The sequence below is a fragment of the Camelus dromedarius genome, chromosome 8, assembly GCF_036321535.1.
Source record: "Camelus dromedarius isolate mCamDro1 chromosome 8, mCamDro1.pat, whole genome shotgun sequence".
In the NCBI taxonomy this organism is placed as follows: domain Eukaryota; kingdom Metazoa; phylum Chordata; class Mammalia; order Artiodactyla; family Camelidae; genus Camelus; species Camelus dromedarius.
The window spans coordinates 59,698,523-59,710,907 of record NC_087443.1 but is presented as its reverse complement, the minus strand read 5'-3'; the positions used below and the strand labels follow the sequence as shown (position 1 = coordinate 59,710,907).

At 54.0% G+C, this 12,385-nt stretch overlaps 1 protein-coding gene and 1 long non-coding RNA gene across 5 annotated transcripts in view; one reads left to right on the top strand and one right to left on the bottom strand.

The window, feature by feature from the left end:
* Positions 1–37: 37 nt before the first annotated feature.
* NFKB2 (nuclear factor kappa B subunit 2) lies at positions 38–8,180 on the bottom strand. 4 transcript variants are annotated; one of them, XM_031461657.2, is made up of 23 exons: positions 7,730–8,160; positions 6,383–6,475; positions 6,013–6,094; positions 5,856–5,896; positions 5,490–5,588; positions 5,259–5,410; positions 4,911–5,017; positions 4,661–4,819; positions 4,289–4,393; positions 4,075–4,160; positions 3,851–3,989; positions 3,475–3,603; positions 3,135–3,344; positions 2,908–3,049; positions 2,406–2,520; positions 2,099–2,312; positions 1,774–1,943; positions 1,546–1,648; positions 1,267–1,418; positions 1,067–1,136; positions 676–848; positions 421–532; positions 38–316 (listed from the first exon to the last, which is right to left on the bottom strand). In XM_031461657.2, exons 2-23 carry the CDS (start codon positions 6,401–6,403, stop codon positions 192–194), a joined length of 2,706 nt encoding a protein of 901 aa, XP_031317517.1. In that variant the 5' UTR covers positions 6,404–6,475; positions 7,730–8,160; the 3' UTR covers positions 38–191. The 4 variants fall into 4 exon arrangements, with proteins under 4 accessions (XP_031317517.1, XP_010972792.1, XP_010972791.1 ...); XM_010974490.3 differs by having other exon boundaries at positions 38–313; positions 7,730–8,149; XM_010974489.3 differs by lacking the exon at positions 7,730–8,160 and having other exon boundaries at positions 6,383–6,668.
* Positions 7,925–12,385, top strand: part of LOC135321834 (uncharacterized) — a 34,852-nt gene continuing 30,391 nt past the window's right edge. Inside the window, exons 1-2 of the long non-coding RNA XR_010381978.1 lie at positions 7,925–8,011; positions 12,014–12,146. This is a non-coding gene — a long non-coding RNA (uncharacterized LOC135321834). The remainder of the gene's footprint in view (positions 8,012–12,013; positions 12,147–12,385) is intronic.

The following is a 12,385-nucleotide window of genomic DNA, read 5'->3' as shown; positions in this document are numbered from 1 at the left end:
TTTGGTTCCAGGGGATGAGAGTCACAACAGGAGCTGCTTTAAGTTAGAGAGAGGCCAGGCCCCCTCCTTTTCCCATGAGAATCTTTTATTTGCCCCAACTGAGGGATGGGCGTGGGGTGTTAAATAAGAACTGGAATAGGCAGGGACACTGTACAGAGGGGCCCAGAAAAAGGGCTGGTGGGTGGGCGGCATCAGTGCACCTGAGGCTGGGGGTGCCCGTGGCAGAGCCCTCCTGGTGGCTCAGGAGGTGGGCCCAGCTTCTCTGCTTCCTGTTCCACCGACTGGCTCCCATAAGCACTGTCCTCCTTCACCTCTGCTGGGGAAGTGGACATGGGGAAGGGCATAGGGAAGAATCAAGGCCTTAGGCCTCCTACCCTCCAGGCCCAGATCCACCTTCCAGGTAGGACCGGATCCCTTTACCTGTGCTGGGCAGCTTTTCTCGGGTCTCAGGACCCCTCAGCAGCCTCACTCCCTCCTCCAGGCCCATGTCAGACAGGGCATCCAGCAGGCCCGCCAAGTCCCCACCGGCCAACTGAGGAGAAGGAAAAGAAAGGCATGAGACCTTAGTTATCATTAGGGTGTGGGGTCAGGAGCCCTGGAGCCAATGAAGCACCAGGGATCTGAGAATGGGGAAGGGAAGCTGGGGCGTGGAGCACAGGATAGGGACCGACTGACCTTGTAACTGCGCAGGAGGCTGCCGCTGGGTGAAGCTGTCTTTCGATATGTGTCCACCAGGCTGCGCAGCCCCAGCCGTTCTGCCAGCGCTGCCCAGCTGCCCTGGGCTCCTGGCCCGTCTAGCAGATGCTCCAGGTTCTGTAGGACCGTATCCTCGAGTGGCAGCTCTGGCCCTGAGGGGGACACAAACATAAACATATCAAGCACAGACACTGGGATACCACCTTTCTCCCCTGGTAACCTGACAGACAAGGCAGGCAGGGCCAATGGGGCAATTTACAGAGGACGGGGATGAGAAAGGGAGACCTCCTTCAGGGGCCCTGGAGAAGAAGAGACCTCTATAAGCAGGGGTCTGGGTTCTGGGGTCTGGCAATGGGTGGGGAGAGCTCACCTGCAGGGCTAGGTGGGGTCAGCGGGGGCGCCATGGTGTCCTGAGCAGCATTTAGCAGCAAGGTCTTCACCTGGGGAGACAGCCTCAGCCTTGACTACCCACCATTGCAGTCCTTAAGCGCAGGTACCAGATACTCAGGACCCCATCTATAAGCCCAGCTGCTCCATTCCCTGGTATTTCTATTCCCAGGCTGGCCGTACCTTGCTGCTGCGAGTGAGGTCAAGAGGTGTGTGGCCCCGGAAGCTGCCTCGGGTGTCCCTCTCAGGGCCCTCGGAATCTGAGTCACTACCAGAGGTTGGGGGCGAAGGCAGTGGGCATAGAGGCTCCTCGTTCTCTGCGTGGATGTCAGCACCTGGGAGAGGGAGGTAGTCATAGGGAGGTACAATAGGAGCCCACATTAAGGACTGCAAAGTTGTGGGACTGGGAGGCATCCCTTTTCCTTCTGCCAACCCCCATATGCCCCTGAGGGTGAGACTGACCAGCCTTCAGGAGGAGGCGGGTGAGGGTCGGGGAGCCTAATCCAGCTGCCAGGTGTAGGGGTGTGTTTCCCGCAAAGGTGCGGGCATTCACGTTGGCACGGAGCTGTGGGGTGCAAGGGGTGGTTGATCACAGCACAGACTGATTGGCTGCCCCTCACCCTACAACTTTACCATCCTTGGTCCTTCCACAACCCTTGGCCCCATGCCTTCCACAATCCTCAGTCCCACCTTGGTGACCAGATGGGTGACCAACCCCAGTTCCTCCATCTCAGTGGCTAGATGCAGGGCTGTTCTGCCCCCCTGCCGCTCTGCAGCCTCCACGTCAGCCCCGCTGTCCACCAGCAGATCCAAGCACTCGGGGCTTCGGGCACGGACCGCCAGGTGTACTGGGTACAGCCCTAGTGATACAGGATACTCAGCCTGCAGCTATGCCCCCAATGTGGTCCCTTGACCAGCTGACCTCGACACCTCATGTCCACTCTAGGCACTCACCAGTACCCTCCCTGGTCCCCACCACCCTTGCCTGCTGGACCAGATGAGGTGATGAGCTCACCTTCGAAGTCTGGCATGTGCAACAGTTGGGGCATGGTGGGAACCCCACTCTGAAGCAGGGCACGCAGCAGGTTGGGGGTGCTGGCACCTGTACGGAGGGCCAGATGCACTGCTGAATCTCCATGACGATCCAGCAGTGACGGATCTGCGCCCACTTGCAGCAGGAAGCTCACCACACTCGTCTGCCCCGTTATCACTGCCAGGTGCAGGGGCGTCTGGGGAGGCACGCAGAGTGAGCCAGGCCTGCTCCTGGCCTAGACTCACCTGACTTCTAACCCCTACCCCCCTCACCAGTAGATGCCCCTCACCTGGTGCAGGTGGTTAGTGAGGTTAACAACGCCGAGGTGTCGGGCGTGGTAGATGACGTGGGCTATCTGCTCAATGACGCTGGTTTGCCCGTGGATAATGGCCAAATGCAGCGGCCTGGGGTTGGGGAGTGAGACTCTGGCTTAGCAAGCCCAGCCACTCAGAGCATCCTCTACCCTCAAAACCCCACCACCTCCATAATCTTCCTCGCTGGGCCCTGTCCAGCCCAGACATCTCCAAGGGCATCACTGCACCTGAACTTAATCCTTCTGAGCACCTTTTGGGGTAAGTACGTGCTATTACTCTGCCCCTGTAACAGCCAACAAAACTGAAGTCTGCAGAGATTAAGTATCTTGAACAGAACTAGTGCATGGCGAGGCTGGACTTGAAACCGAGTCTGTCCAACGCCGCGGCCCTGGCTCTTTTCTTTACAGGTCCTTTTCCCGCCCCACACCCCTGTCAAGGGCGCCGAGCTCGGGACCGCACCCCCTCCCGCCCACCTACGTGTCTCCGTTCTCGTCCTGCGCCGTCAGCAGGTGGCGCTGTCCCGCCAGCAGCGCGCGCGCGTCCGCCGTGACGCCGTAGTCGAGCAAGGCTCGGGCGCTGCGCTGCGCCAGGCCGAACAGGCGCGCGTTGTATTCTTGGGCTGGAGGCGACAGGGGGCGTGGGTGTGGGCGCGGGCTAGCTACCCACTCCCAGCTTCCCGACAACCCGGATTCCCGAGGCCATACCTCGATGCAGCAGCTCTGGGGCCTGCTGTTCGCGCTGGGGGCTGCCAGAGGGGTCGCCCGGCTCTGCTGCTTCCTCCCCAGCACCCACGCTAGGCGCCCCGACGGCCATCTGCGCTCCGCCCCCGCCTCCCGGATAGCAGCCCATGGGGGCCGCACCGGACTGGTAGGGGCTATAGGCCAAGGAGGAGGGGAAAAAGCCGAGGCTGCCACCTGTGGATACAGGCAGGACTGTTGGGAGAGGGCACCAGAAGGGCTCTCCCAGATTTCTTCCCCCACAACTTTCCTCCCACTTACTCCTCTCTCCCCTCTGTCCCCCTTGCTGCCACCAGTACCCCCTCACCTCCTCCTCCAGCTCCTCCATAACCTCCAGCCGAGCCCCCAGAGCCTCCACCCATGTGGGAGCCACCCCCAAAGGGCTGGGAGAAGGTGGGCAAGGCTTTCCTCCGCTTCCGTTGCACCTCCTCTTTGTCTGGGGACAGAGGGAAATGAGATGTTAAAACCCCAACTCACCCCACCCCACTAAGACCTCCAGAGCCCGGTTCCACATTTGGTAATGGCCTTTCCCCCAAAAGCCCTCAGGCAGTCTCCTAGGACCACCTCTTCCTGGGACCTTCCCTACTCCTGATTTGACTAATGGGTCCCCTGTTCTAGTTCTTGGGACCCTCCAACCCAGCCCCTACCCTCCAGCCCCCCTGGGATCTTCAGCCCAGCTCCACCTTCCACCAGAGGGTAATAGGTGAACTGTTTGGAGTCAGAGACATCCCCCCCACGCTTGCGTTTCAGTTGCAGGAAAACTGTTACAGGACGATCAATCTTCATTTTGTGATAGGGAGGTGTCCGGAACACAATGGCATACTGGAGGAAAGGAGGGCATAAGATGTCACTGAGGCCTTGGCCTAGTTCAGGCCCAGGCCCAGGCCCAGCCCCGGCCCTAGGATACCTGTTTATGAACATCTGTGGGAGAGAAGTCCCCAAAGGCCTGCCATCCATTCTCATCATCCTCGTAAAACCGAACCTCAATGTCATCTACAGAGAAAATTGAAGTTTGGCCACAGCTCCTAGTAGAATCCCCAGGGCCATTTGTCCTGAGGCTGTCCGGGTCCCCAAGCTTGACACCCAATGTCCCTAGCTCCCAGCCTGGGCTCCAGCCTCACCTTTCTGCACCTTGTCACAAAGCAGATAAACCTCGTCTCCACCCCGCACGGAGCCAGCTGTCTTGTCCATTCGAGAAATTTTCAGGTTGGAGGCTCCCGGAGACTCTGTGGGGATGTGATATCAATTACTTGAGATGATGTAATAGCCGTGGTCCCAATTCTAGAGCTGGGTGCTTTGTATCATCTGAACAACCCCAAAAAGTACTGGAACTGCTAGTATCTTCATTTACTCAAGAGGAAAGCCATTGTCAGAGAGGGGAAATTACTTGGTTAAGATCAATCAGCTCATACATGGGGGAGGCCAAGTCCAAACCCAGGCCTATCTGACTTCACAGTTTGGGGTTCCCCTCCATGCTCCCTCTGGATACTCACTGCTGTCGTGGATGGGCTGGGAGATAACTGGCTTCAGGGGCAGGGAGAAGGAGCCATCGCTGGCTCGAAGGAAGGCAGAAAAGCGCAGCCGCACAATGCTCAGATCCATCACCTTCTTCAGCTCCTTGGCCTCCTGCTCCAGTTCCCGACGCTCGGCCTCTGGGCAGTGGGCATACATGTGACCCCTGGACTCCCTCTTTTCTACTCCTTCCGTGACCACCTCCCACGACTCCCTCCATCTTCCCCATACCCGTAAGGCCATGGGGCCTGGAGCGTAGTCGTTGCCTCTGAAGTTTTTGTATCATAATCTCCATCATGTTCTTCTTGGTCACATGCAGGACGCCCAGGTTGTTAAATCTGGGTGGGGGAGGGGAGGAGTCAGAGGCCTTGCAGGTAATTCTTTCCTCCTGAGGCACCCTCCCACTGCCAGGGCTCAGCTCAGCCCTACTTCCTCTAGGAAGCTTTTCTAGTTTTTACTTGGGGTGTGGGTTCTGGGGCCAACCAGAGTGTCTTCCCCTGGTCAGATGTTAAGCTCACAGAGTTGGGCTGGGGCCTAGGACTAGCAAGTGGGAGCCAAGGGTAGGGAGGGGGCACCTACTGGGCAGTCATGTCCTTGGGCCCCACAGACACCGCGCAGACCCCCAGCTCCGAGCATTGTTTGCCCACGAGGCTGTGGGCGTGAGCACGAGGCGGGTCACTGTGTGTTACCAGGTCCACCTCAATCTTGGCCGGTCCCTCATAGTTACAGATCTGCGAGAGGCAATGGCTGTCAGTAATGCCCATGGACACACTGTCCACTAGCCCACCCTCCAGCACCATCCTGGCTCACCTTGACAGTGGGATAAGTCTTCCGGCCCTTTTCGCTGGAGGCACCTGGCAGTCCTCCATGGGAAGGGCCTTCACAGCCATATCGAAATCGGAAGCCCCGCTGAAGGTGCCAAGGCAGAGTGACACTTTGACGAGGAGAGACCCCCCCCATCCCTCAGCCAGCCACATCCCCAACCAGCAGTGACCATAATGACTGGACGTGTCTATCCTGAATCACAACCACACCACTGTGATCATCAGCAGCCACCTATCCCAACAATGAAGTGGGTCTGTGGTCAGTGACTCTCCCTGTGGCCACCCAGCTACAACTACCCAGCTTGCCCCTAAAGCTGAAGCCATCCCACAACCATCCCTTCCACTCACTCACCTGCTTAGGCTGTTCCACAATCACGAGGTAGGGGCCATCAGCTGGGGACAGAGGGGCCTTGCTGAGCCAGGACCTCTGAGCCCATTCCCAAGGCAGAGGGCACATGCTCCTACCTCCCCGCCCTCCAAGACAAGGGGAGGTCAGGGGACTTACTAACCTGTCTCTGGGGTCGGCTCCTTGGGCTCCACAATGGATGGGTTGAATTTGAAATCATCATATTCAATGATGCCATCCAGACCCTGGTTTGGAGACAGACTGGGGTGGCAGCTGATTCTGAGCCATCCCCAGAGTCCTCCACCTCTCAGCTCTCTCTAAGCTCTTAATAATCACTCCTTTTCCTCCCCAGGCCCATAAGAAACTCCTATTGGAAGCAGTTTGCAGACAGACAGACTGACTGATAGACAGGCTGCGATAACCTGAGGACATTACAGGCGTAGGGGAGTAAAGGGGATTCGGACAGATAGGCAGACAAGCAGACAGGCACAGGGGGCAGCCGGCTGGCTTTGGGGCCAGGCGGCGTGACTCACTGGGTTGTAGCAACTGTCCATGTCTCTGGGCTAGGCCCGGCTCTGTCCCGTGGCTCCGGCCGGGTTCTGTTTCCCAGAGTTTCAGGCGCCCGCCTTAGGTGGGGAGAAGTGGGAGGAGGGAGAGAGAGATCAGGACCGGAGTTCGTAGAGGGGCCCAGATTTGGGGGAGGGTCCGATCTCTTCCAGCCACCCGTCCGGGCGTGGCGGGCAAGATCCGGTGGAGGGCGAGATCCGGAGCTGGGCTGGGCCGGGGAAGGGGCAGGAAAGTTAGAACAGCTTAGGAAAGTCCCGAAAATACCAGGGGGAGGCGGGGCCGGAGGGGGCGGGCCTGGAAATGACGCCACTGGCCACGCCCCCGAGGCGGGATGGGAGATAGGTCTTTGCTGGCCTGCGGGCGTCCGCAGTGTCTGTGAAAGCAGAGGGGCAACCAGACGCCGGGAGGGCCCCGCGGGGTTTGGGGGGCGCCTCTCTCCTCCCTCCAGGGCCGGGGCCGGGGACAGGAGTGTCTTTCAAGGCTGGGGAGGCTTAGTCCGGGGCCAGGCCCGCCTTCCCCCTTCCCCTTCCCCTCCCCCGTCCTGGAGCAACCCTGGGATTTTCTACCCCGACGGAGGCCACGGCTGATTCACCCCGGGGGCTTTTGGGGGGACATTCCTCCTGTAGGAAGTCCTCCTCCCCGAAGTCCTGTAGGTGGGGGCTCTTCCCACTGGGGGCCCCGGTGTTCTGCCTCGAGAACTGGTCTCTGGGGCCACGGGGCGGGGGTGGGGAAGGAAACATGTCTCCTCCTTGGGATGGGCTCCTCTATTCCTTTTCCCCGATACACCTCAACAGCCGTTGATTCCTACATCGCACCTGTTTGGGTACCCAGACTCCCCTCCCCAGTCCCATAGCCTCGTATAATACATGAGTGTGTCTGCACCTCAGGTATACAAGTGTGTTTCGACCCATGTGCTTGCATGTTGTGTGTGCGTGGCGTGAACATGCGTGTACAGGTGAGCGTCCTTAAACTTCTCAGTGTGGATACATGTCTGAGCATGTAGGTAAGGGCACAGGTGAACATATATTTGAGTTTGTGCGTGAATGGTGTAGGTCCAGGCATCTATGCGTGGGTGAGCGAGTCAGAGTGCACGGACGATGCTGTGCACGCACCGGCATACGTGTAGGTGTACATATGGCCCGCGTGTGTGTCTTTGTACAAGGATATCGATGTGTATCCTTGTGTTTTGTTTGTGTGTGTGCTCTCTGTGAGTGTGCAATATGCCGCTCTCCAGCCCTGGGGCTCGGTCAGCTAAGGGCCCGCCTCCCGCCCTTCCCCCCCGCCCCCCCAAGGGTCTGAACCCGGCCACTCACCGCTGCCGCGGCTCCGGCTCCAGATGCTCTCCCGGCCTGACCCACCTCGGACCGGTCGCGACACCTGTCCAGCCACTAGGACTCCAGCCGGGAAAGCCCCTTTTCCGCCCCCGGGAGGGGGGAATTCCCGTGACGTTTCCGTGCGTCACTCTCCATGCCCCTTTTCACTGGCTGAAAGTTTAACTACCGCCCTCACGCAGCCAATCGGGAGTGAGTCAGGCGCGCCCCTTGGAGGGGAAATATTCGCGTAGAGCGGGAAGCCAGGCTGTGGATGACAGTCAGGTAAGAGTTCTGGCCTGGGGACCAGCTAGCTGAGGGATCCTCTGATCAAGCCGGCTCCAGTCTTCTCACCCACCCAGGCCTGTCCCAGACGGCTGGCAGCCCCCTCTGCTACTTGGCTTATGCTACACCTAATGCTTGGCCACTTTGGAAGCCGGGGAACCCCAGGGGGAAGCTGGCGGGCCCCAGCCCTGTGTTCCTCCGCCCGGAGCGGGGCCCCGGTACCGGGAAGAATTAGGGGAAGAGGAAGTTGATCTTGCAGTTAGTCCCAGAGCGCCATCTGGCGGAAGCCACAGGGAGACTCCGTAATCGTCTCTTGATCAATATCTTAACTCAGTCTTCCCTGGAAGAGACAATCTGTACCTAACTTATTCTTAAAAATAGCAGGTTACCAGCGGGCTAGACTTTCAGACCTGAACTCAGAAGCTCTGCTTCGGGTAAGGGAAAATGAGGTGTTTATCTGAGAGACTCAAGCCTTGTTCATCGATCACAGAGATTTGGAATATTAGAATTGAAAAGGCATCCAAAATTAATAGTTCAGACTTCCTCTGTTGTAGGAAATTGCCCTTTGTACAATTTTCAGCGTCTGCTTCAACACTTCTAGCGACAGCAAGGTCGGTACAGAATTTCATATAGTACTGAACTCGGCGGCTGGACGTCTCTGGTTGGTAGAATTTCTCTTTAGGTGGTACCATGAGTAATCTCCATTACTGGAGGCATCCTCCCTTAGGCTCATGGTAGAACACAGGCTGTTATTTCAGACCTTTCCTGCAACTTTCCCCTGACCTTAATAACGGAATTACGAGCCTGCAGTAGCTCTGTATAAATGGAGACTATTATGGCTGTTGATTTGGGCTATTTCCTGTCACTTCCCCCTCATCTTCATCTTGCCTGCAGATGGAATGTGGCAGATACTGTGTTAAGGTACCTTAGTATATATTCTTATTCTTCCTCCCAGCAACACTAGGAGGTAAATATTACCTTTACTTTACTGATAAGAAAAATTAAGTCTCAGAGAGATGAAGTAACAACACTAAATGCACAGCTAGAAAGGAATAGAACAAGAATCAAACCCAGTCTGTTAACTCTAGGACAAAGCTCTTTACCCTAATTTTGTGTAAAACAAAGCCAGCCTTTCCAAATAACTTGTGGGCCTCCAAATAACTTGAAATCCAGGGATATTATCTACTACATCCCCCTGGTAAGTCAGATCCTTAACCCTTAAATTAAAATGGAATGAGGTTAGATTGGTATACGCCTATTTAGTGAACCTGTGCTGGTTACCATTAATCCCATTGTCCTTCAAAGTGCTGGTAAACCAACAGCTGAAATTGACACGAACTCTTCCAGTCTCCACAATGTCTCTAAAAGCACCCCTAAGGATTGATCTATTTTAGTGATAAGATTCTGAGCTGTAATTTATCTGAAGATTAAAAAAAGAAAAACTTTCATTATAGAAAATTTCAAACATATATATATAGTGGAGAAAATAGCATAATGAATCCCCACATACCCATTTGTCAGCTCCAACAAATCCCACTGTTGGCCTGGAGATTTAAACTGACTCAGAGTTTATTGTTAGTTGCTATAGCCTCACCAACTGCGCTTAAGAAACCTCTTCATTGTTTGTTCCACTAATTTCCAGTCTAATGATTATCTGTTTCTGTCCCCAGCCCTAGCACTACTGCTGGCCCAGAATGGAGTCACCATTAATTTACTCCATTCATTCACCAATAAACAGTGAGGGCCTATTCTAGAAATCAGTGTTCCTGTCTGTAGACAAAAATCGAATGAATGTATATGATATGTCAGTTGGTGATTAAGTGCTACAGAGAAAAGTAGGATAGAGAGTGATAAGGGTTTTCTGTGTAGCAGTCAGGGAAGTCTTCTCTGATGAGGTAACATTTGAAAAGTGACTTGAAATAAGTGAGGAAGTGAGTTATGTGGGTATCTGGGGGAAGAGCATCCGAGATGGAGGGACTAGCAGTGTTTGGTATATTTGAGGACCAGGTGGGAAAAAGTAAGAACTTCAGATTTTATTCTGAACCATCTGAGGGTTTTAAGTAGCTGAATGAAAATGATATGACATGTGTTAAAAGCATCCATTTGGCTGCTGTGTGCAGAGTAAGGTATAGAGAGTATGGGACTATAATGGAGGTGGGGGCAGTAGTCTAATAGGTGGTGTCTTAGACTTGGATGGTGGTGGATGAGGGTGGGAGAAGTAATCACATCCTAGACATATTTGAAAATCAGAAGCAGTGAGCCTTGCTGAGGGATTGGACATGGGAATGTGAAAGGGCAGGTGGGGGAGGGGATTGGTACAAGAACCTGAAGAAATGGAGTTGTCATTTACTGATATGGGGCAGACAGAGGAGAGGATTTGTAGGGGGGTAATCAAGAATTTTTCCTCTTAAATTTGTTATATTTGAGAGCCTATGACGCATGCAAATGGAGATGATGAGGGGTAGTTGTACTTAAAGTCAGTGTAATGGATGGTATTTAAAGTTTAGACAGTGGACATCACCCCGTGATTGTGGAGAAAGGAATTGACCAGCACTGAGCCCTGGGGCATTCTCATGTTCAGAGGCTGTGGAGATGAGGAGGAGCCAACAAAGGAAATTGAAAAGGCAGAGGAGAACCGAGAAAAACTAGTGTCGCTGAAGCTAGGTGAAGAGTATCTCAAGGAGGGGGTGATGAACTATTGAACTAAAGTTCCTTTTCCTCAACTAAGCTCAGAGGCTGAGTAGTTCTTGCTTTCTTACAGCCACTTGTCTCCCAAGCAGTGGGCCTTGAACAAAAGTAAATCCCAAGGGCTTCAGAAGCCACATATTTTGTTGTTCCTAGCATATTTTCCCCCACAGTGGGGAAGTGTGTGCACATTGTAACTAATTCTGTAATTCATCCTTCCTGATATCATTCTTATGTGCTTAGAAAATTTACATTTATTCTTGGTCTTGTATGTCTTTTTTCCAGTTTTCTAGTGAATTCTTGGCTTACTATTTAATTGCCTATTTCTTCAAGGTGTTCAAACTCTTATTTCTTATGAGAAGCTACAGAAAATGTATGTAGTTTTGGAGGGTTTCCACACCACCACCATCACCACTACTTTGGGGTTTAGAGTGAGACAGACCAGCTCCCTAACTTCCCAGGGATTTGGCCTCTGAACATGTTGCCTCACCTGTTAAGAGGAATAAATACTTCTACAAGGTTGGGTGCCTAGTGCACTTTGTATTGACACCTATGACTCATGTTAGGGTCTTAGGTCTGCAGCTTTCCTCTGGACTTTTTGAAATCTGCTAGCCTAGAGTTCTTATAGGAGACAACATTAAGACCAGCATTTCCCTCTAGATCACACTATTACTTTCCCACAAATTTTTGTCACTTCCACATCACCAAGCCATGCTTCTTTGTTGGTCAGAATTAAGGCCTGAATATTAGTTCCTCTTGTAGCTTCCTTTGCCTTCTCAGAGATAATACTGTCAACAACACAAGGCATGTATGTGTTAGCTGATCTTTCTGTAACAGAAGGAGACTTCCGACAAACGTTTTTCTCTGCTTCCCAGCGAGGAGGGATTCAGTTTGCAATCACTCCCGCTCCTTTCCTAATATTGCAGACTGAGGGATACAGACTTCATATTTCTTTGTTCACAGGGTGGCCTTCAGAGTTCTATACAGCAGCCAACATTGTTTCCCCCATAGGGAAATACACAGAAGCTTCTAAAGGCAGAGCTGTGGGGCTCAGACGGTAGAATAGAGACATTACAGCAGAAGCCAAGGGCCCGAGTGTCTACCTGACTGTAGGTCCAGGCTTTTCTGCACTTGTACAGAAAAGTGCAGATGCGGCGTGCAGTCTTCTAATTTTCCCAGGGGCGGGGCAGGCAAGGCTTCTAGTTAGTGTGGGAAGCAGGCCACTTGCAGGAGAAGGAAGGGAGAGGGGGAAAGTAGTGTAGGAGCAGCAGGGCTCATGTCAGTATTGTTTTACATCAGGCTGTTTCCATTTCCAAGGTGCTCTTTTTACACCTGAGGGAGGCAGTTACATGGACGTCCAGACTCCTGGCAATATCCACGTGGTTGTGCTGGGCAGAGAGAAGCCTGGGATGCTGAGTGATCACATAGCCAGCTGGGCCCAATGAAGATGGTGAGTGTCCCTAACTCTCCATGAGGGAGGCTAGCTGGTAGTCAGCAGGGTACCACTCTCTGCCCTCCCTGGCCCCCAAAGGGGAATGGGATCACTCTGGAGGAAGAAGCCAAGATGATGGAGATGCTTCACTTGGGAAAGCTTAATAGCATTCTGCATCCACAGTCAGCCCTGCAGGGGCCACACTGCCTGCCCCACGCACACTCCCACTTGTCTTACCCCAAAACAAAGGGAAAGAA

Bases quoted from the DNA above. Each gene is read 5' to 3' on its own strand.
- NFKB2 (XM_031461657.2), bottom strand. From the start codon at position 6,403: ATGGACAGTTGCTACAACCCA. The intron at 3,990-4,074 runs GTATCCTAGGGC...CCTTTCCTCCAG, and splicing joins CCACAGATGTTCATAAACAG to TATGCCATTGTGTTCCGGAC. The intron at 2,521-2,907 runs GTAGGTGGGCGG...CCCCAACCCCAG, and splicing joins CAGGACGAGAACGGAGACAC to GCCGCTGCATTTGGCCATTA.